Source organism: Trichosurus vulpecula, chromosome 3, assembly GCF_011100635.1.
Source record: "Trichosurus vulpecula isolate mTriVul1 chromosome 3, mTriVul1.pri, whole genome shotgun sequence".
Taxonomy (NCBI): Eukaryota; Metazoa; Chordata; class Mammalia; order Diprotodontia; family Phalangeridae; genus Trichosurus; species Trichosurus vulpecula.
The window spans coordinates 404,078,217-404,101,723 of NC_050575.1; the positions used below are offsets into that span (position 1 = coordinate 404,078,217).

Genomic DNA, 23,507 nt, shown 5'->3' on the forward strand with positions numbered 1-23,507 from the left:
GTCACAGAGTGTAGCTAAAGCATCAGTGAGTCAGTCACAGAAGCCAGGAGTTTGACCAGAAGAAAGCAAGCTGAGAATAAAGAGCATTCTCATACTTGGGAAGTGAGTGGGGGTGCTGATGAGGGAGGCTTTATGGCTGGGTGGGTGCAGCTCCGTTTGGAAGGCCCCAGCCCTTCTGGTTCTTAAGGGACTTAACCACGTTGGTTTCCGACCTCTGCTCACTTTATAACCGTCTTAGGATGATCAGAGAACTTGAGCTTGATGGGGATTTGGGGGAAAGGCCCCATGTGAATGAGAGGTATTTTCCTGGGTTTTGGAGAATTTTTGTGATCGTGCCCCTCCTAGTTCCTGTGAGCCAGTGCTCATTGTGGCCCCATCTCAGCTCTCCCCACCTCTGGAGGAGCGGAACAGCGGGCAGAGGCACAGCCTACATCCAGCGCTTGAGTCCCCGGTACCTCTAGGACACAAATTCCCTCCAGCAGGTACTCTGAGCCACGGGAAACAGCAGTCTTTCACCTTCCTAGTTTAGAGTGCCAATCAATAAATGAGGCTTTTCCCTCGGGATCTATTTTTTACCCATTTGGGGACGGTCACAAACTAATTGAATTGTAAGCTCTTTGGTAAGAAGAGCTGTTACTTTTTGGGAGTGCTGCAGAACTGTTAAGGATTGACCCTGAATGCTTGGGTTCTAGGCGTTGTCCAACGTCCCCCCTCTCCGAAACTACTTCCTTGAAGAAGAGAACTACAAGAACATCAAACGTCCTCCCGGGGACATCATGTTCTTGTTGGTACAGCGCTTCGGAGAGCTGATGAGGAAGCTGTGGAATCCTCGGAATTTCAAGGCACACGTCTCTCCACACGAGATGCTCCAGGCCGTCGTTCTGTGCAGCAAGAAAACTTTCCAGATCACCAAGCAAGGTGAGCAACGAGGCTTTCCTCCTTTGTGTGTGTGTGTGTGTTTGGGCATGCATGTGTGCCCGAGCTCGAGGACACATGAGGCAGTCAGGGTTAAGTGACTTGCCCAGGGTCACACAGCTAGGAGTTGTCTGAGGCTGGATTTGAACCAGTGCTCTATCCACTGTGCCACCTAGCTACCCTCTCCTCTTTCACCACAGCCCCCAAACCAAATTTTCATGGTATCTTAGGGGATCCTGGAGAAGAGGGAGAATGGAGTCCCAGCATGCCCTGCCTGGGAGTCAGAGCAGCTGATGGTGTAGCAGGAAATTCCTTGTCTGTACTTTATGAACTGTGCTGAGGTTCTTAAGAGATACGGCAGTAGGGATGTGCCAGCTGAATACACTGTCTTAAACTCAGTATGTCCAAACCCGTACTTGTTATCTTTCCCCCAGGCCTCCCCCTTCCAAGCTTCCCTATTACTGATACTGACGAGCGCAGTGCCACCCCCCAATCAAGATCACAACCTAGGAATTGTCCTCGACTCCTCACTATCTCTCCCTGCCTCCCCCCAGCCCCACATCTAATCTGTTGCTAAAACCTGTCACTTTCCCCTTTGCAGCATCTCTAGGATATGCCACCCCGCCCCCCCTTCCCGCTGCTGCCCCCTGGTGGGGCCCTCATCACATCAGGCCTGGATTATGGCACTGGCTGGTTGGAGGCTGCTCGCCTCCATTGTCTCCCCACTCTAATCCATTCTCCATTCAACCACCAAAGTGATTTTCTTAAAAAGATCTGCCCAGGTCATCCCCTCTGCTCAGTGAACTCCAGGGGCTTCCTGTCCCCTCCAGGGTCACATACAAAATGTTGTCTTTGGGGGTCTAGTCACCTAGTTCCCTCCCGCCTTTCCAGTCTTACCTTACTCTCTGCCTCAGTGACCCCGGCCGTCCACAAACAAGACACTCCATCTCTCAGCTCTGGGCGTTCTTTCTGGCTCTTGTCTGTGTCTGGAATGTTCTCCCTCCTGTATTCTCACTGCTGACCCTCCTGGCTTCTTTTAAGTCCCAGCTAAAACCTCGCCTTCTACAGGAAGCCTTCCCCAGCCCCTCTTCATATTTTCTATTTATCCTGCCTAGAGCCAGCTTTGTCTGCATGTTGTCTCTCCCATTAGATTATAAGCTCCTTGAGGGCAGGGACTGGCTTTTTGTATCCTCATTGCTTAGCTCAGTGCCAGGCACACAGTAGGTGCTTAATAAATGTTTATTGACTGACTTCCTCAAGGTACTTCTGAGCTGATCTGGTGTCTAATTTTCACTTGGGAGATGCTGTGCTATTCTTCAGCCAGCGCCTGAGTTCAGAGAATTCCAAAGAGGTCTGGCTTCTCATCTGATCGAGAAGCAAATTGCCCGCTAATGGTTTGATGCTGAGCACGACTGGGGTGCCCTGAAAAGATTAAGTCTTAATTCCCAGGATTAAGAACTAAGACACCTCATGTATTAGAAGTGACTTAAATGCACTCGCCGTGGTTCTGCCAGTCCAACTCAGAGTAGCAAACAGGACATTGTGAAGCCTGGGGGGAGCTCTGTCTTTGCTGTCCCCACCCACCTTGGTTTGTGGTTCTTATTATTTAGGAGAGTCGTTGTCATTGCAGTAGTGTCTGACTCTTCGTGTGTCTTTCTGGGCAAAGATTGTAGAGTGGCCTGCCATTTCCTTCTCTAGCTCATTTTATAGTTAAGGAAACTGAGGCAAACAGTTAAATGACTCATCCAAGGTCACACAGCTAGTAAGTGTCTGAGGCTGGATTTGAGTTCAGGGAGATGAGTTGAAAGTGCTCTATCCACTGCACTACCCAGCTGCCAGTTAGGAGAGTAGTGGCAGTAATTATGATAGCTGACATTTAGAATAGCCCTTTCTAAGGTTTACAAAGCACTTTGCATATAATACTTCGCTTAATCCTCACAACAACCCTGTGAGATACTGTTATTTACCCCCACTTTGTAGATGAGAAACTGAGGCAGACAGAGGTTCAGTGACTTTGCCCAGGGCCACGCAGCTTGTAGGTGAGATGGGATTAAACTCAGGTCTTCCGTCTATCTGCAAGCAGCAGTTTATCCACTGAGCCCCCGTTGGATGAGAATAAAGCAGTGTGGACTAGTGGGGAGAGCCCCAGACTGGAAGTCAAACATTGCTGGCTTGGATCTAGCAATAGGACTCTGGAGAAGCCACTGCCTGTCTCTATAGCTAGTGCCTCATTTTACAGACATAATTCTTATGTCTGAGGCTATAGAATCGTAGTTTGAGAGTTGGAAGGGATTTAGGTGGTGGATAGGTCAACTCAAACACAGAGGGAATCTCCACTCTTACGCCTGACAAATGTAGTCATGCAGCCTCCAAGGAGGGGGAGTCCAGCATCTCCTGAGGCAGCCCATCTCCCATGCCCCTTTCGGGCAGCACTAGTATGTTCCCCGTTAAGTAGGATTGTTGGGAGGAAAGGGCTTTACTGGGAAGAGTCATGTGCTGCTCTGGTGCAATCGGAGGAACCACTGTTCAGGGCCTTCATTGAAAGAATGTGAGGTTAACAGGTTGTGGGTGCCAGAAAAATCTGTGGTAAGGAAGGGGTGAGGGTGTGGTTACAGGTATAGAAGGGGGCAGGTTTGGAAACAAGTGGCAATCCCAGGAACTCTCATGACTGCTTAGCATCTTGGAACAGTAGCTGATGGGAAGAGGGCCTTGATACTATGGGCCTGCCTCATAGAGATCTGGATGGAGGGACAAGTAAGCATTGTCTGCCCCCGAACAAGCTTTCTTGTTCTTCTCAGCCCACCCTGGCCAAGAACAGTTGAGGAGGTGGTTTTTGTGTGGGTGCTTAGGAATGCTTGTTGGGTGACTGTCCAACCCTTAAAAGAGGTGAGGGAACTTCAGAGAAGCCTTGGTGCAGTCGGGCTCTTTTGGTCTACCCTGGATATCATCTCTAGGAATATAGGTAAAGGCAAGGGAGAGGGAACTGTGGAAGGACGTTGGCTTATTTTTAAAATTTATTTCTATTCTAAACTCAAACACCAAATAAAATGGGCATTCCTATATACGTAATAGAAAGGAAAACGTGAAATGGCAGAGTTTTATATGCAGCTTGCTTTTTTAAAATATATGTATATAATAAATTCAACCTGTAACTTTCAAAGGTGTCCTGCTTGTCTGTGATTCTTTCTGGCTTAATTTCTGTTCTCTTCTGTGCATTTAAAATTTTTTTTGTTTTGGTTTGGTTTTTTTGGAGAGGGGAAGGTAAGGCAGTTGGGATTAAGTGACTTGCCCAAGGTCACACAGCTAGTAAGTGTCGCGTGTCTGAGGCCAGATTTCAACTCAGGTCCTCCTGACTCCAGGGCTGGTGCTGTATTCACTGCACCACCTAGCTGCCCCTAAAAATTTATTCATAGATAGATAGATATAGATATATGTGTATATATGTATATGTGTATATACATATACATACATATATGTATACTTCCAATGAACATAAGTCAATTTCTCTTTCACTTTTTTCCGCTATTACAAAAAGAAAAAGGAGATCCTTTTAACATATGCATAGTCAAGCAAAATTAATTTTCCCAGTGGGTATGTCCATAAAGTATATCTCATTCTGCATCCTAAGTCCATCACTTCTTAGGTGATAGCATGTTTCATCATCAGTCCTCTAGAATCATGGATGGCCTTTGCGTTGATCAGAGTTTTTATGACATTCAGAGAATTACTTTTCTTTTAATGTTGTTATATAAATTATTCTTTTGGTTCTGCTTACTTCATTCTGTATCAGTTCATATAAATCTTTCCAGATTTCTCTGAAACCATCCTTTTCATAATTTCTTACAGCATAATAATATTCCATTATATTCAAATACCATAATTTACTCAACCATTTCCCATTTAATGGATACCCTATTGGCTTCTAGTTCCTGCTATTACAAAAAAAGGATGCTGTAAATATTTTTTTTACTTACAGGTCCTTTTCTTCTTTAATCTCTTCGGGGTATAGGCCTAGTAGTGGTATTGCTTACTCATACAGTGGCATGGTTTAGTAATTTTGAGGGCATAGTTATAAATGGTTTTCCAGAATGGCAGTACCAGTTCATGTTTTCACTAATGTGCAATAATGTGCCTGTTTTCCTACAGCCCCTCCAACATTTGTCATTTTCCATTTTTGTCAACTTTGCCAATATGATGGGTGTAAGATGGAACCTCAGAGTTGCTTTAATTTGCATTTCCCTAATCATTAGTGATTATATAGCCTCTTTTCATGTAGCTATTTATAGCTTGGTTTATTTCTTCCTTGGATATGAATCAGTTCCATATATATTATGGAAATGATACCCTTGAGAGAGATTCTCTGCACATTTTTTTCATGTTTACCTGTCTCCCTTTTAATTTTAGCTGCATTAGTTTTAGTTCAAAACTTTAAAAGTTCTGCATCTTGAATTTTGTCCGTCTTATCTTTCTATGATCCACTCTATCCCTTGTTGGTCATGAAACTCTTCCCCTGTCCATAGAGCTGAAAGGTACTTTCTTTTTTGCTCTCTAATTTGCTGATGCCATCACCTTTAATATCTAAATAGTGAATCCACATTCAGAGCTTATCTTGGTATATTGTGTGAAATGTTGATCATTTCTCCCAGGTTGCTTTCCAGGTCTTCCAGAAATTTTTGTTAAATGCAGAGTTCTTAGTCCAGTACCTTGGCTTTTTGGGCACATCCAACCCTAGGCCCCTCTGTGTGTTTGTTTCTGGATATCATATAATGTAATCTCTTCCACTCATCAATATTTCTATTTTTTAAAGAGTACCAGTTTTTTGGGGGAGTGATTACTACTTTGTAATGCTAGGATCCCTTCCTTCCCACTTTCTCCCCCTCCTTGTTTCCTTTGAATTTCTTGGTCTTTTGTTCCTTGTGATTAATTTCATTATTACTTTTTCTAGCTTTTTAATTCTTTGGTAGTTTAGTCTGGCATTGAACAAATTAATTTAGGTATTGTTATTATTATATTAATTTGGTTTACTCATGAGCAGTTACCACTTCTATTATTTAGGTCTGTCTATTTCTGTAATTCTGTACATTAAAAAAAAATTAGGTGAGAATACAGTATGTTTCAGCCCAGGATTGGGCCATGGTATTTTTTTCTTTCTCAGCAGGCAGGCCCAGGTCTGTTACTGCCCTCCCCTTTTAGGAAACAGCTTTGGGTCAGGGAGTCAGGAGACCTGAGGGATCTTGGTCAGGTTTGATAACTTGGTCCCTGTCCCTCATCTGTGACCTTATCTGTTAAGTGAGAAGTTTGAACTACCTGAGCTCCAAGATCCCTTGTAGCTTTTAGTCTCTGCGAATTGATCAGTGCATACTTTGGGTTGACATGGGTCTCACTGTAATGGATGTGCAGTTGTTAGTTACCAGGTACTGGCTAACTTGTATTTTGAGGAAGACATTGATCATGCTTCCAATTCAGGTTTCTCTGAGACTTGACCTTTTCCACTTCTTCCCTTGCAGGTGACGGGGTAGACTTTCTTTCCTGGTTCCTGAATGCCTTGCACTCAGCTTTGGGAGGGACAAAGAAGAAAAAGAAGAGTAAGTTGTAGTCTTGGTGAAAAGAGCCTCCCTTTTGTTCTGTTGACCTCCAGGACTGTGAGTGAGCTTGGGCCCTTCTTCCCTGACTGAGCTGCTGGCTTTCACAACGAGGTCCATTTCTCATGGATGTGTCAAGTGGAGCTGAAATCCGACATGTGTGGGGGCTCTCAAAGCTCTGGTGCTAGACCCCCAGTGCTTTGTCTGATGGTGTAGGGTTAATCCTGGCTTCCTGACCCAAGAGGGCCATGAGGCATAGGGGGAAAGAGGGCACCCACTGGCCTTCAAGGAGAGCACTGGAGCTCCATGCCTATCTGCTGTCACCTTGCTTTAGCCAAGTCACTTCCCCTTGCACTAGAACGTCTTTAAGGCCTCTTCCCATTCAGAGGTTTATGTTGAGGCTTCAGATCTCATTCTAATAGAATCTGGTCTGGGGGGGTGGGGTGGAAACATTTTTTTTTTTTTAAGTTTTCAACATTCACTTTCTGTAAGATTTTGAGTTTTGAATTTTCTTCCTTCCCTCTCCTCCCCTCTCTCCAAGATGGCATGCAGTCTGATATAGGCTCTACTTACACATTCATATTAAACATTTTTACATTAGTCATGATGTAAAGAAGAATTAGAGCTAATGGGAGGAACCATGAGAAAAGAAACAAAACTACAAAAGAAAAGAATAGATAGTATACTTCCATCTGCATTCGGACTCCTAAGTTCTTTCACTAGATAATGAGTAGCATTTTCCATTGTAAGTCCTTTGGAGCTGTCTTAGATCCTTACATTATTGAGAAGAGCTAAGTCTATCAAAGTTAGTCATTGCACAGTGTGGCTGTTACTATGTACAGTGTTATCCTGGTTCTGTTCATTTCACTCAGTATCAGTTCATATAAGTCTTTCCAGGTTTTTCTGAAGTCTTTCTGCTCCTCATTTCTTAGAGCACAGTAGTATTCCTTTACATTCTTATGCCACAACTTGTTCAGCCATTCCACAGTTGATGGGCATCCCCTCAGTTTCCAATTCTTTGCCACCACAAAAAGAGCTGCTATAAATATTTTTGTACGTGTGGGTTCTTTTCCTGTTTTTATGATCTCTTTGGGGTACAGACCTAGAAGTGGTATTACTGGGTCAAAGGGTATGCCCACTCAGGGCATAGTTCCAAATGGCTCTCCAGAATAGTTGGATCAGTTTACAATCCACCAACAATGAATTAGCGTTCCAGTTTTCCCACATCTTCTCCAACTTTTATCATTTTCCTGTTTTGTTGTGGTAGCCAATCAGGTAGGTGTGATGTGGTACCTCAGAGTTGTTTTAATTTGCATTTCTCTAAGTAGAGCATTTTTTATATGACTATAGATAGCTTTAATTTCTTCCTCCGAAAACTGCCTTTTCATATCCTTTGACCATTTATTAGTTGGGGAATGACTTATATTCTTATAAATTTGACTAAGTTCTCGATATATTTTAGAAATGCGGCCTTTATCAGAGACATTGGCTATAAAAATTGCTTCCTAGCTTTCTGCTTCCCTTCTAATCTTGGTTGCATTGGCTTGGTTTGTGCAACACCTTTTCAATTTAATGTAATCAAAATCATCCAGTTTGCGTTTCATACTGTTCTCTATCTCTTGTTTGGCCATGAATTCTTCCATTCTCCACAGATCTGACAGGTAAACTATTCCTGGATCTCCTAGTTTGCTTGTAGTATCAGCCTTTATATCTAAATCACGTACCCATTTTGACTTTATCTTGGTGTAGGGTGTAAGATGTTGCTTCATGCCTACTTTCTGCCCCACTATTTGTGGAAGGCACATTTCAGAGCTCCAGAAATAAGGAGTTAATGTTGGTGAGCTGGTGCGTTTCACTTTGTAAATCAAAACTGAACCACCAGGTTGCTGCTGACTAGTAAGAACAATTAAAAAACGAATTCCTGCTGTTTTCTTACTTTATTTTTGCTTGGGGAAGTGATGCTGATGTTAATGTGACATTTGGAATATTGTTTTCTCCACCTTCACAGTCGATGCTAATGTGATATGGGGGGATGGTGCGCCAAGAAAGGGACATTTTTCATAAATGCTAATGAAAGTAAGTCTTCCTCCCTTGGAGACCATGGAATGGAATGTCCAGCTTCGGGATCTCAGTGTGATGGTTTGTTGTCCTCTCCAGTAGTTACTGCAATCAAATATTCTAGTTATGATGATAGCAACTTTGAAAGCACTTTCACAACCACCCACAATCTCCAGCTGTAATGGACACATGAGGATTTTGAGTCCCCAAGAGGCTGAGCTCCTTGTCTGAGGTCACAAAGAGAGTGATGGGGCAGCACTGTTTCCACAAGGCCTCTTGAGCCTTTTCTCAGGGACCTTGGATTAGCTCCCCAAAGTCTCTGAAAGGCCTGTGTGCCACACTAGTGAAGTAAAGTGTTTAGCTTGGGCTGAAATTGATCAGCTACCTTCTTTCTTAAAAACAAAATCATTTTATTGATGTCCTTTGTCTTTACATCTCCATCATTCCTGGAAAAGATAATTCCTACAACCCTACAGAGTGAACCTTTCCCTGTAGCAAAGAAAAACAATTAAGCAGAAATACCTGATAGAGCAGTGTCTTCTGTCCTGGTAGTCCCCTGCCACTGGAGGAGAGAGGGGAAGAGATATTTCTTTATTGGTTCTCAGGACCATCATTGGTTTTCCAGTTACCCAGAATGCAATTTCCTTTTAGTGACCTTTTCATTTAAGCTATAGTAGTCATTACATTTTATTTCTGTAATCTTTCTTTGGAGTTCAGTGCAGAGTGGACATTTCCTTGCATAGAAGTTGTGGTTATGGAAAATTGCTTTGATGTTGAATATTTTTCTTATTGCCTTCATGTAATTACAGTCACAATTTTTTGTCATAGGATGTTGGAAGAAATAGAACTTGTTCCCAAAATCGGTTTTAGAAGTGGAAGTTTGAAGAATTTGGAAAGCTCTATCCTGCTTCATTTAATCTGTATTTTGCGATTCATTTATGCAGCTATCGTGACAGATGTTTTCCAGGGGTCCATGAGAATCTTCACTAAGAAGCTGCCACACCCAGATCTGGTAAGATGGTTGAACTTGACTGTCCTGTTTTGTGCCTAAGTAGAGGCTGAAAATGTTGGCTGATCTGTATGTTCTGACTATCTCGGCCTGATTTTGAGAGGATTTAGTGAGTGGATTGCTGTGCTCATCAGAAGGAGCTTTGTGAGTCCACCTCTGGGGGTTTGTATGTGTTCCATTATGATTTTTGTTGGGGCCTGGGGTCAGGTATGGGTTTTCTTGTGTTAGATAAACAAAGCCACCCCAGATGATTGTAGCCGTAACTCACAGTTGTTAAGTGCTTTCCTTCCAGGAACACTATGAGGCAGATAGTTCAAGTGTTTTTGAAACTGAGCACCAGACAAGGCTTCATAAATTATTTCTGAGTGAGGCTGGGGTACACTTGGTGAGAGGAGAATAGGTTTTCGGGGCTTTCTCTTCCTGCCAAGGCCCTAGCCATTCTTGAGGGGTTTGTTTTTGGACCTCTGTTGGGCTCCCATGTGCTCCATCTCATTCTTTTCCTTCCTAGCCAGCAGAAGAGAAAGAGCAGTTACTCCACAATGACGAGTACCAGGAGACGATGGTTGAATCTACCTTTATGTACTTGACCTTGGACCTTCCCACTGCTCCACTTTACAAGGATGAGAAGGAGCAGCTTATCATCCCCCAGGTGCCACTCTTCAACATCTTGGCCAAGTTCAATGGCATCACTGAAAAGGTGACCCTGTGAGCCCTCTGAAGAGCCCCTTCTAATTCCTCCGCTTCTGTGCCTGGGGCAGTATATTTACATGGAGCCATGATTGTGAAGTGTGGAGTTGAGTTATTCATTCTGGGAGCCAGGTTGTAGCAGTAGCCCAGGTAGGGCCATCTGCTTGTGACCTTCTTTTGGGGGCAGCTTAATTGCTTTTCCCGTCTGGCGTGCTTTTGCCACCCACCAGCTAGTGGTAGGTTAGTATTTTGGTGGGTTTTCCTAGCTCTAGCTAAGTGAGCTTATATTCTCCTAGCAAAATTCTAGAACAGGGCTATCCAACCTTAGGTTTTTATGGAAACAATAGACAATATATTTTGATTTGCCATTTTATTGAGAGCACTGCGGTAGCTTGGCTTCGTTTACTGAAGCATTTATGGAAATTTCTATGCTTGTAGGTGGGCTGCATTTTGGATGGCCCTGTTCTAAAATGTATGATGCAAGAAATGATTTGTGAACATTTAGAAAGGGCAGCAGTGAAGGCTGAGAGCTTTCATGGCTTCCATAACAGGTCACCCAGGGGTAGGGAATCTGTGGCCTTGAGATCACATGTGGCCCTCTAGGTCCTCAGGTGTGTCCCTTTGACTGAATCCAAACTTCACAGAACAAATTCTTTTATTAAGGGGATTTCTTCTGTGAAGTTTGGATTCATTCAAAGGGCCGCAATTGAGGACCTCGAGGCCACAGGTTCCCCACCCTTGCCCCATACTGACCTCATTTCCTGTTTCATTGATGTTAGTAGACTGGTAAATCTGGGGATTGTGGTGGGTCTTGTCTACCTAGATTCTGGCAAGGCTTCTGCCAGAGTTTCTCATGTGGTTCTTGTGGAAAGGATGGCGATATGTTGGCTAGGTCATTTGGAACTGGTTGAATAACTAGACCCAAATAGTCATTAGTGGTTCATTATGAACCTGGAGGTAGATTCAGATTCAGTACCCCAGAGATCTGTCCTTGGCCCTGGGCATTTTTCAGTCATTTAGATGAAGGTGTAGGTGAAATGTTTCTCTGCTCTTGGAACTCTGAGCACCCATAGGTGAGCTTTGGCTTTATCTTATCTAGAACTAGGCTTCTATGACAGTTCCTGGCCATTTTTTATGGTTGTCTTCCCCCATCAGAATGTCAGCTGCATGAGGGCAGCGACTGACCTGCTCGCTTGTATTTGTATGCCTAGGGTTTAGCACAGTGCCTAGTACATAGTAGTACACTCTCAGTACCATTCATTAATTGTCAGGTGTCCAAATGATGCAGAACTGAGAGGGAGCCATTGTATCTGATCACATCTGCATGTGAGATCCAAAAAGATCTTAACAAGCTAGATGGTGACTAGAATCTAATAAATTGAATAGAAATAAATGCAAACTCCATTATTAAGGTTGAAAAAACATCAGCTACATAAAAACAGCAAGAAAGAGGCCAGGCTACACAGAAGGTTGTGTAGACAAGTCGTGTGGCTTTAGTGGACCACATGTCAGTATAGGTCACAAATGATAGGGCAGCTATGAGCGTCACTGTGACCTTGGGGGCCGTTCATGGCGGACAGGTGCCAAGAGCCAAGGAAGGGACTGACTGCCGAGGACTAGTCACACCGTATATGGCATGTTCTCTTCAGTCCTGGGTGGATGGGAGACCATGCCGTGTGCATATGAGCTGAAGGATGGTTAGCCTAGAGAAACAAAGAATGTAGTCAGTACCTTCAGGTGTTTGGAGGGCAAGCATATGGCCTCCAAGGACAGACCTGGGTGCAATGGATAGAAGTTGTGCAGGCTGGTGTAGAGGCCGGATGTCAAGACAGAATTTTAAATCAGGGCAGGGTTGTCCAAATGTGGAAAAGGAGGTCCCTGGGGGACTGGCTGGGCCTCTGTCTATTTTGTCATGGGGATTCTGGCTTAGGCGTGTGTGAAATGACTTTACTTTGAGGCTCCATCCAGCTCTGGTTCTGCCTTGTTCGGAAAAGGAAAGTGGCCCGTCATTACCCTGAGCCACTGCTCTGGAGTCTGACCTGCCCAGTTTGTCTTGGGAACAAACTCAGGAAACTGGCTGCTCCAGCCCCCAGTTGACTGTTGTCTTTGGGGTTGTGCCCTTCTTCATCCATTTGTGTCCTGTCTACCCCTTTATTCTTTAACTTTGGGATTTTGACCTAGAAAGACTTACATGAACTGATGCAGAATGAAATGAACAGAACCAGAACAGTGTACACAGTAACAGCAACACTATGTGATGACTGACTTTGTTAGACTTGGCTCTTCTCAGCAATGCAGGGATCTAAGGCAACTCCAGAAGACTTGGAAAATGCTAACCACATTCAGAGAAAGAACTGTGGCGTCTGAAAGCAGATCAAAGCAGACTATTTGCACTTTTTTGGTTGTTTTTTGTTTTTTCTTTCTCGTGGTTTTCCCTTTTGTTCTGATTCTTCTTTTACAACATGACTAACGTAGAAATATATTTATGATTGTACGTACAATATGATTGTACATGTATAACCTAAAAAAAATGGAGGATTTTGTCCCACTTTACTTGACTCTATGTCTCTGTGTTGTGAACTTAACAAATGCTAACCGCCCAAATGGAACATCTTCCAAGCACAAAGTAGAACAGAAAAGGAGGATTTCTATGTGAAACCATGAATATCTGCTTTTATGTACAGCCTTTAGCCCCTGTTTGTTTTGCCTTTGTTTCCTCTCCAGCCAGCTGGCAACCAGTGTGCTAGCCGTCAGACTTCTGTAGAACCAGCTCAGGTTACCACTTACAGTGTTGACTGTCTGGCTCCGTTACACAGTGCCAACATACGTTAATGATTTACAGTAATTCTTGAGGGTGTTTAACTTGTTTCATCATCTGGGTAATGGTTGATTTTTCCTTAGTGTACCAGAAAGGCAGAGCAGGTCAGAGAGAAGAAGGGATTTGCTTAAGGTCACCCAGCTAGTCCCAGCTGTACCGCCCTTGTCCCCTCCCCCACCTGGAGAGGCCTATCCCAGCCTCTTCACGGGCCTATGCCTGTCAGCAGCCTCCTCAGAACTGGACTCCAGATGAGTTTCTTCACTCTGATTGGACTAGCACTTTGGTGCTTAGTCTGAGCTTGCCGATTCTTAAAAACTATTATTTATTTATTTAATATTTTTAGTTTTCAGCATTGATTTCCACAAAAGTTTCAATTACAAATTTTCTCCCCATTTCTACCCTCCCCCCTACTCCAAGATGGCATATATTCTGATTGCCCCATTCTCCAGTCAGCCCTCCCTTCTGTCACCCCACTCCCCCTATCCCCTTTTCCCTTCCTTTCTTGTAGGGCAAGATAGATTTCTATGCCCCATTGCCTGTATATCTTATTTCCTAGTTGCATGCAAAAACTTCTTTATTTTGAACATCTGCTTTTAAAACTTTGAGTTCCAAATTCTCTCCCCTCTTCCCTCCCCATTCACCCTGCCTACTAAGAAGGCAAGCAATTCAACATAGGCCACATGTGTATCATTATGCAAAACCCTTCCACAATACTCATGTTGTGAAAGACTAGCTATATTTTGCTCCTTCCTATCATGTGCCCCTTTATTCAGTTTTCTCCCTTGACCCTGTCCCTTTTCAAAAGTGTTTGCTTTTGATTACCTCCTCCCCCTATCTGCCCTCCCTTCTATCATCCCCCTTTTTTATTTCCTTCCTCCTTCTTTCCTGTGGGGTAAGATACCCAATTGAGTATGTATGTTATTCCCTCCTCAGGTCAGTTCTGATGAGAGCAAGATTCACTCATTCCCCCTCACCTGCCCCCTCTTCCCTGTCAACAGAACTGCTTTTTCTTGCCACTTTTATGCAAGATAATTTACCCCATTCTATCTCTCCCTTTCTCCCTCTCTCAATATATTCCTCTCTCATCCCTTAATTTGATTTTATTTTTTTGGATATCATCCTTCATATTCAACTTACCCTGTGCCCTCTGTCCTGTCTATATAAATATATACATATATATACACATATATACGTATGTATGTATGTATGTATGTATATTCCCTTCAGCTACCCTAATACTGAGGTCTCATGAATTATACGCATCATCTCTCCATGTAGGAATGTAAACAAAACATTTCAACTTTAGTAAGTCCCTTATGATTTCTCTTTCTTGTTTACCTTTTCATGCTTCTCTTGATTCTTGTGTTTGAAAGTCAGATTTTCTATTCAGCTCTGGTCTTTTCACTGAGAAAGCTTGAAAGTCTTCTATTTTATCGAAAGTCTATATTTTACCTTGGAGCATGATACTCAGTTTTGCTGGGTAGGTAATTCTTGGTTTTAATCCTAGCTCCATTGACCTCCAGAATATCATATTCCAAGCCCTTTGATCCCTTAATATAGAAGCTGCTAGATCTTGTGTTATCCTGATTGTGTTTCTACAATACTCAAATTGTTTCTTTCTGGCTGCTTGCAGTATTTTCTCCTTGATCTGGGAGCTCTGGAACTTGGCAACAATATTCCTAGGAGTTTTCTTTTTGGGATCTTTTTCTGGAGGGGATCAGTGGATTCTTTCAATTTCTATTTTATCCTCTGGCTCTACAATATCATGGCAGTTCTCCTTGATAATTTCTTGAAAGATGATATCTAAGCTCTTTTTTTGACCATGGCTTTCAGGTAGTCCAATAATTTTTAAAATATCTGTCCTGGATCTATTTTCCAGGTCAGTGTTTTTTCCAATGAGATATTTCACATTGTCTTCCACTTTTTCATTCCTTTGGTTCTGTTTTATAATATCTTGATTTTTCTTAAAGTCACTAGCTTCTACTTGCTCTAGTTTAATTTTTAAGGTAGTATTTTCTTCAGTGGTCTTTTGGAGCCCCTTTTCCATTTGGCTAATTCTGTCTTTCAAGGCATTCTCCTCTTCATTGGCTTTCTGGAGCTCTTTTGCCATTTGGGTTAGTCTATTATTTAAGGTGTTATTTTCTTCAGTATTTTTTTGGTTCTCCTTTAGCAAGTCATTGACTTGTGTTTCATGATTTTCTTGCATCACTGTCATTTCTCTTCCCAATTTTTCCTCTACTTCTCTAACTTGCTTTTCCAAATCCTTTTTGCACTCGTCCATGGCCTGAGACCAGTTCATGTTTTTCTTGGAGGCCTTTGATGTAGGCTCTTTGACTTTGTTGACTTCTTCTGGCTGTATGCTTTGGTCTTCTTTGTCACCAAAGAAAGATTCCAAAGTCTGAGTCTGAATCTGAGTCCATTTTCACTGCCTGTTCATGTTCCCAGCCAACTACTTGACCCTTGAGCTTTTCATGGAGTGTGACTGCTTGTAGACTATAGAGTACTTTGTCCCAAGCTTGAGGGGCTGCGCTGTTGTTTTCAGAGCTATTTCTACACAGCAAGCTCTGCCACACCAGTGCTCCTCTTCCCCCAAGAACCGCCAACCCGGACTGCGACTCACATCTAAGCAGGCTCTGCACTCCTACTAGTTGGGCCTGGGGCCGGAAGCAACTGTGGCTGTAGCTCTGTAAGCATCCTCAGACCTGCATCACCTCTGCCTCCCCTGAGGGGTGGCTGACTGCGAACTTCTTTCACTCTGTCCCCCTCAGTTTTTCCCACTAACCTTCTCTGTTACCTTTGGTGTTTGTGGGTTGAGAAGTCTGCTGGTAACTGCCACAGCTCACTGATTCAGGGCACTATGGTCTATTCCACCTGGCTCCCGGGTCTGGTTGGTCCAGGCGTGGCCCATGCTGGGCTCGGCTCTGCTCTGCTCCTAGCGTGGTGCAATAGATCTTACCCAGCAACCATCCGGGCTGTCCTGGCCTGGAGCCCTGTTTCCCTCTGCTATTTCGTGGGTTCTGCAGTTCCAGAATTTGTTCAGACAAATAGGTGTTTGGAGGGTCCTGGGGGAGAGCTTTAGGCAAGTCGTGTCTTCTATTTCTTTTATGCCCCTGCTGTCCATATTAGATGTTTAATAAATGTGGGTGGACTGGCTTCATCCCACTTCAGAATCATAGTATCTGAGCTTTGGGAGGCCCTTATGGCTCATCTGGTCCAACCTTCCACCTAATAATGCAAGACTCTCTGCTAGAATATTTCCAGGGAGCTCACTGTTTGCTTATTTCATTCTTAAATATGAGAATTGTTAGAAGGTTCATCCCCATATTGAATTAAAATCTGCTTCCTAGTAATTTCCACCCCTTGATTTTAGTGTTTCCCGGAGGAACGACACAGAAGTCTCTCCTTGATATGATGGGCTTCCAAGAGGGTCTCTGACATCACTGATTCCTTCAGCTGTTTTTCATGTTCATGTAGTTTTCAGACTGTCACCATCCTGTTTACTTTCCCCTGGTTCGTCAGGGTCTGTGTTTAAATCTATTCAGAACTGAACACTGTCTTCTGGCCGAAGTAAAGAAATTATTATTTAGTATAATTTGAATCCCGCATTTCTTTTGGAGCAGTTGAAGACCAGTTTAGATTGTTCAGTAGCCTCAAGCCAAATTGCTAATCCTTAGCCTCTTATATTGTTCCATACAGTTAACAATCCCTCTGGGACTCAGTTTCCTCATTTGTAAAATGAGGGGGCTTGTACTTAGATGGCCTTAAGAATCCTCTGTGATCCCCTTTGTTTGCTTGGTGTTTCTTGCTGAGGGTCTGCCTTCCTTTCCCAGGACTCTTCACTCACGAGCTCAATCTCTCTCCTCTCCTTAGGAATACAAGACATACAAGGAGAACTTTTTGAAGCGCTTCCAGCTCACCAAGCTGCCTCCATATCTTATCTTTTGTATTAAAAGGTTCACCAAGAACAACTTCTTTGTGGAGAAGAACCCGACCATTGTCAACTTCCCCATCACGTGGGTAACAGTCCTTTGCCCTTCTCTGCTCCTCCCCTTCTCCCTTCAAGAGGAATGGAAACTTCAGATGTTTTTAGTTAATATTTGGATGGGAATTGACTTGTAGTTGCTCATATTTCAGCAGATTCTTCATTCAGATTGGGAATTTTCATGATTAGGAGAGTAAAGGATGTCCTGACAGGATTTGTAATGGTTAAAGGAGGGAACATGCTGGCTTGGGGTAATTGGGGCAAGACAAGCAGGCTTTCGATGTTGAATTAAGAGACTCAAAGTACAGGGCCCTCTTGGAGCTTTGTAGGCTGGTGGGTTTGTCACAAATGTTGGTTCTCACCTTTCCTGTTGGATTGGCTGGAGAGTTTCCCTCTGCCTTAGTCTAAGTTGATTGAGCTCTTCAGGTTGTCTCTGTGAGGTCACGGAGTGAGTCCTCTGTGACACAGGGCTTGGCATGTAGTAAGAGCTTAATAAATGCTCCATGTAGTCAGTCATTAGAACGCTGTTATATGACAGCTTGTCATTACAGAGATGTGGATGGACCATGGAGCAAATCATGATAATGAACTAGGGACAGCAGAGGACTATAGCCTGGTAGAACTCATTTTAGCATTGTTCATTTGAATTCTTGCCATTTTATGTTCTCTTAGTATGCTGGGCTGGGCCAACTGTGGTCTAAGGGAGAGAGAATGGGGTTAGGAGGCTCCCCCAGTGGAGCTGCCATCTTTGATCTGCACATAGCTTTCTATTCTGAACTTAGTTTAGAACCATCAGGCTTAGGTCTTCCCAGCAGTAGCACGACATAGAGGGAGGGAATGAGCATTTATATAGTGCTAAGCTTTTTACAGACAAGATCTCATTTGACACAGGGCACCATTATTCGTTTCCTTATTTAAAAACTTCCCGTTGCTGAACCTTCTCAAGAAAAAGAAGAAAACGTTCTGGTTGCTGGTTGAGAAAGTGTGCCACAGCGCTCTCTTCTCTTCTCTTCTTGCAGGGGCCCCTCCCCCCTCCACCTCTTTCCCTTCTCTCCCTTTCCATCTAGTTTTATTTAGATTTTGATCAGTAAATATGTGGTTTTTTGGCAGATATAATAGTCTCTGCGACTCAGTTTTATTAAGGGTACTAATCTTCCTTTTTTTTCAAATGGGCAAGTTCTTTTTTCTTTTTTTAGGCCTGTTCCCACTGGCTTTCTTATTGGCTGCTGCCTATAACTGTTTTTAATCTGTTTCTTCTTTTTCTGTGTAGTATACAAGGTGTCCCCAAAGTCTTAAGCTATCAAAAGCTTGAAACTTACACTGAGGCTTTTGAGACACTTTCTAATTGCTTGGCACAGTGGAAAGGGTTAGACTGAGATCCTGATGCCCGCTGGACTGCCTTCAGGTGAACTCTTTCATTAGACCGTTAGCCTGGCCCTCGGCTCTGTCATCTGCAGAGTGGGAAGACTGGATGAGAGGATGGCTGCCTGAGGGACTGAATAGAGAGAACTAGATAAGGGCTCCTGACCAAAGGAGGCAGGCTGGAGGCTGGGCCAGAGGGGAGGGGGTGTCTCAGCCTCCCTCCCCAAACCGCTCTGTGTTTCCTGTGGCACTCAAAGCAGGGATGGGGGAGCACACTGCTTATATTGCCAGCTAAGTGGAAGAGTGAAGAGCAGGGTCACAAGTGAAGAAGTCCCTCGGAGGGCAGTCATCGGGGCTCCGTTGTGTCTGGCACCTTCTTGGGCAGAGTCGTTCCTTCTGCTTGCTTTGTCTGTTCGTGCAGTTTGTAGGGGTGGAACCTAAGCAGAATTACCTTTTCGCAACTGGGTATCCTTGGGGAGTTGAAGGAATATACTACTTTTCTTAAACAGTCAACTTATTACTTGATAAATCATGGAACTTTAGATATAGTTCATCTTTCCCTTTAAAAAAAGTTTTAAGGTTTTTTTTGATATCTTGTATTTTTACATTACTTTCCTTTCAGACTATATCCCTCCCCCTTCCCATACACAGGTAGCCAAGAAAACTGTTCACCCGTCAACTGAGACTTAACAGCATAAGCAATGTTTAACTAGTTCTTGAGAAGTGCAACTAGGAAATCACTTTTTGAACCAAATAGTCATAAATTAACCAGATTTTTTAGTTTTTTAATAGCAGTCTGGACCTAATTAGGATTTCCCCATCTCTTTATTTTTAAGAAGTTTGCCTATGTTCTCTCAGAGCTTTGTCAAACCATTGTCAGCTTCAGCATATTTATGACTTCAATCTTCTGATTAAAGTCTGCCCTGTTCAAGCTTCACAGCTCTGCCCTGAAAGAGCTTAGGGCTCGAGTTTTTCTTTAACCAATTAGTGATCCTTCTTTGGCTTGGCTAGTTCTCTTAGCGATGTGATGATGAAGGCCAGTGTCCTTCCTCTCTTCTCAGACTAAACGGAACTATAAGACATCACATGGATGTTTTCCCGTTTCCTCTTTGGCTCCTTGACCGGTGGAGCCCAAGGTCTCGGTAAAACTGGGCTCCTCGGCATTTGCCCTGGGCTTGTTCGGGCGTGCCTTAGCAGCTGTTCTTAAGAGTAGGATTACTCCTTAAGACTTGGATTGCTCTTTACGTCAGCTCCTTTAGTATCTGACAGGTCATGTACCTGACTCAGAATTCCCCAAACTTTTATTTACTTAATAATCTTGTTCTTTTAAATTTTAAAAAGTGATATTTTTTACGTTGCTCAGATTTTCCAGTATATTCCGTCTTCTTCCAGAAAACCATCCCTTAAACAAAGAATTTTTAAAAATATACCCAAAAACTCAGTTCAGCAAAAGTCACCCATCAGCCAAGTCCAAGATTGTACGTAGTGCAGGGACACACGTTCTCATGTCTCTTCTTTGGGGCCAGACTTGCGTGCTGCCATTTTTGAGCCCTCTGTTTGGGTTGTTATTTACATTATCAGAGACATTGGTGCACATTGTTTTCCTGGTTCAGCGTCCTTTATTTGGTGTCAACTCATGTAAGTCTGCCCATGCTTCTCTCCATTTTTATGTTCATTTCTTACAACACAATAAACTAGGCCGCTGATTGACATGCGGCTGTTGTTCCTTATTTGCAGGGCCTTTGCTGTGTTTCTGGTTCTTTGCTATTACAAAAAGTGTGCTCTAAGTATTTGCTGTAGAAGAGACTTTTCTTTTTATCATTGACCTCCTGGAAGCACATATGCCTGCTAGTGGGATCTTGGGGTTAGGAAGGATTGACATTTTAGTCACTTGTTCTAATTTTTGAAATGGTCAGACCTCTTTGTAGTTCTTCTAATAGTGGCTCAGTGTGCCTGTCTCTATCATTGTTGCCAGCATGCAGCATTTGGGACAAAACATCAAAAGTAGTTTGTTGTGCGTTTCTCTTATTATTATTCGGAGCACTTTTTCATATGGTTATTAATAGTTTGACTTTTAATTTTTTGAGAACTGCCTGTTTATATCTTTTATATATTTTTAAGAGGCAGCTAGGTAGGTAGTCCAGTGGATAGAGTGCTGGGCTTGGAGTCAGGGAAGACCTGAATTCAGATTCAGCCTCAAGCACTTACTAACCATATGATCTTGGGCAAGTCACGTAACGTGTTTGTCTCAGTTTCCTAGTCTGTAAAATGGGTTAATAATGCACCTACCTCCCATGGTTGGTGTAAAGATCAAATGAGTTATTTATTTGTAAAGTGCCTAGCACAGTACCTGGCACACAGCAGGTGGTATATAAACACTAGCTATCTATTATTATTTTTGTCATCATCACTTATTCATTGGAGAATGGCTTTTGGTCTTACGGATTTGCTAGTTCCCTACATATCTTGGGTGTCAGACCCTTATCAAGGATACTTAATACTGTTTTTCCCCAGGTGGCCGTCTTCCTTCTTATTCTAGTTGCATTAATTTTGTTCTTGTATGAGTTTTTCATCTGTGGGCAGCCCCCACATCTTCTTCTTGGGTTCTGTGCTCTCTCTGTGCCATTTCTGTTGGTGATCTCATCACCTTTTACAGATGCAGGGATCCCCTCTGTGCCGACCCTTCTCAGACCTGTTTAGTCTAGCCCTGATCTCTCTGCCGGTCTACAGGCTGGCGTTTCTAGCTGCATGCGTCCTATAGACTTGTCCAAAACTGAGCTCCTTCTCCTCCCCCGCCTCTTTACAACTTCCTCATTGCTACTGTTGAAGCCACCACAGTCCTCCCAGTCGCCCTGGCTTACCACCTCGCTGTTGTTCTTGACTCCTCACTCCCTCTTGCCCTCTGCCCCCATCTCTGTGCTGCTGCCAATGCCGTCTGCTCCACCTCCCCAGTATCTCTTCAGTGTGCCCCCTTCTCGCCTCTGACACTGCCACACCTGGTGTGGGCCACATCACTACATGGCTGCCGGTGGGGCTGCCTGCCACAAGTCTCTCCTCCACTCAGCTGTCAGATTGGTCTGACCATGCCCCCTTCCTATTCAGTACAGTCCTGCGGTTCCCTGTCATTTTCAGGTTGAAATAGAAAATCCTGTCTGGCATTCAAAGCCCTTCATAACCTGGCCCCTTCCTGCTTTTCCAGTTTCCTTATTTGTGGTTCAGTCATTTCACTCCTTTCTGACTCTTGGTGACCCCATTTGGGGTTTTCTTGGCAAAGGTACTAGAACGGTTTTCCATTACCTTCTTCAGCTCATTTCACACATGAGGAAACTGAGGCAAACAGGGTGAAATGACTTGCCCAGGGTCACACAGCTAGGAAGTGTCTGAGGCTGGATTTGAACTCAGGAAGATGAGTCTCCCTGATTCCAAGCCCAGTGGCCTATGCACTATGGCTCCACCTAGCTGCCCTCCTTGTAACTCACTCTCCTCCAAGTATGCTGGGATCCAGGGACACTCCATCTCCTGACTTTTTGCGTCTTCACTGGCCATCCTCCAAGCCTGGGGTTCTCTCAGCTCTGTCTGATGATGTCCCTGGCGTTCTTCAGATCACCACTTTGACCAGAAGCCCTTTCTGATCCCTGAGAATGGCAGGGCCCTCCCTCGGTTGGTTATCTCCAGTTTTTCTTGTCTCTTTCTGGTTTATCCGTAGTTGTACTGTACTGTGCCGGGCACCCAGTCAGTGCTTAAGTCAGTGCTTCTTGACTTGACTTACTCTTTTGTAATCATTTTTATTCCTTTTTTGGTTAAGAATTCTTCCCTTAACTAGGAGCTGTGAAAAGTTCTTGGTCTGCTTCTCTTTTTATTTGCTTTAAAAGGATTTGCCTTTGATATTTAGATCACAGGCTCATTTCAAGTTTATGCCCTAGTGGGAGAAGGAGGAGACCCCTTGGAATATTCTGCTAGAGTGAAGACTAAGAGCCTAAAAAACAGCCAGCATGAATGAGTATCTCTTGGGCAGTTTCCTGGGGCCCGACCCAAGGGCCTCCCATCCATCCACAGGGAGGCTCAGTGGTTCCTTTGTCTCTGTTTTGTTAATGGTGTGTGTGTTCTCTACCTAACCTTTGTTAATGCTGTTTTTGGCTTCAGAAATGTGGACCTGAGGGAATATCTCTCTGAGGAAGTGCAGGCTGTGCACAAGAACACTACCTATGACCTCATCGCCAACATCGTGCATGATGGGAAGCCCACCGAGGGTTCTTACCGGATTCACGTGCTTCACCATGTGAGTGCTGGACTGCCTAATGGGAAGTAGATCAGTGGCCCTTTGGCTTTCTTGTTGGGGCGGTGGCCTGGCAGAGTGGGGGTCGTCCCTGAGGCCTTTGTCTGCCATGAGCTCCACTTGCAGTTAGCCTAGGGCCTAATATCTTCTTAAGCTAGAAGGCCAGGAGACCTTCTCAGGCCTAGAACTTCTGGTTTGTGAATACACAGGCTTCTCAGCCAGTGTGAACGATCACAGCCACTTGATTCTTATTGCTAACACCTGTTAGGAGCCCAGGCAGTGATGTGTTTCTCCAGTAGACAGACCTGGCTCTGGGTAATGCCCAGAGGCCTGTGCCCTTAGTCCTACTGCTGCTCCTGAGAAGTAAGGACAGTGGCCCTTCTCTGTCCTTTACTCTGTTCATGGGATGAGGCAGCGTTCGGTCCACTCTCTGCCTTTCCCTCCACACTTCAGTCAACAGTTAACATGTGTTGACATCACGCATCTTCCCAGCTGAGTTCAGCAGAAACTTGTGTGGTAATTCAGAGGTGGCAGGATCGGGAGCATCTCCTCTCTGGGCTGATCCACACTGGCTTGTTGTGAATGACCAGATTTCTGGAACAGCAAAGGGGAGGGTCTGGATTGATAATACTTGCATGACCGTGCCCCAAAGCCCCTTTGCCTGGACGGGATCCAGCAGATGTCAATCTCCCTATAATGACTGTGCATATTTGAGTCTTTCTTGGGGCATTCTTTTTTATTTTCTCTGTAGTCTGGCTTTCTTTTTAAGCCTCTGCCTTCGAGCTTTGCTCCTGACTCTGTGATTGCTACACCTTTTC

The 23,507-nt window shown here is 43.9% G+C and overlaps 1 protein-coding gene across 1 annotated transcript in view; it reads left to right on the forward strand.

The window, feature by feature from the left end:
* Window positions 1-23,507, forward strand: part of USP39 (ubiquitin specific peptidase 39) — a 42,843-nt gene that overhangs the window by 14,535 nt on the left and 4,801 nt on the right. The window contains exons 6-11 of the mRNA XM_036752761.1: window positions 693-918; window positions 6,423-6,500; window positions 9,500-9,567; window positions 10,073-10,261; window positions 16,940-17,082; window positions 22,557-22,692. Coding sequence (XP_036608656.1) covers window positions 693-918; window positions 6,423-6,500; window positions 9,500-9,567; window positions 10,073-10,261; window positions 16,940-17,082; window positions 22,557-22,692 — 840 coding nt within the window. The remainder of the gene's footprint in view (window positions 1-692; window positions 919-6,422; window positions 6,501-9,499; window positions 9,568-10,072; window positions 10,262-16,939; window positions 17,083-22,556; window positions 22,693-23,507) is intronic.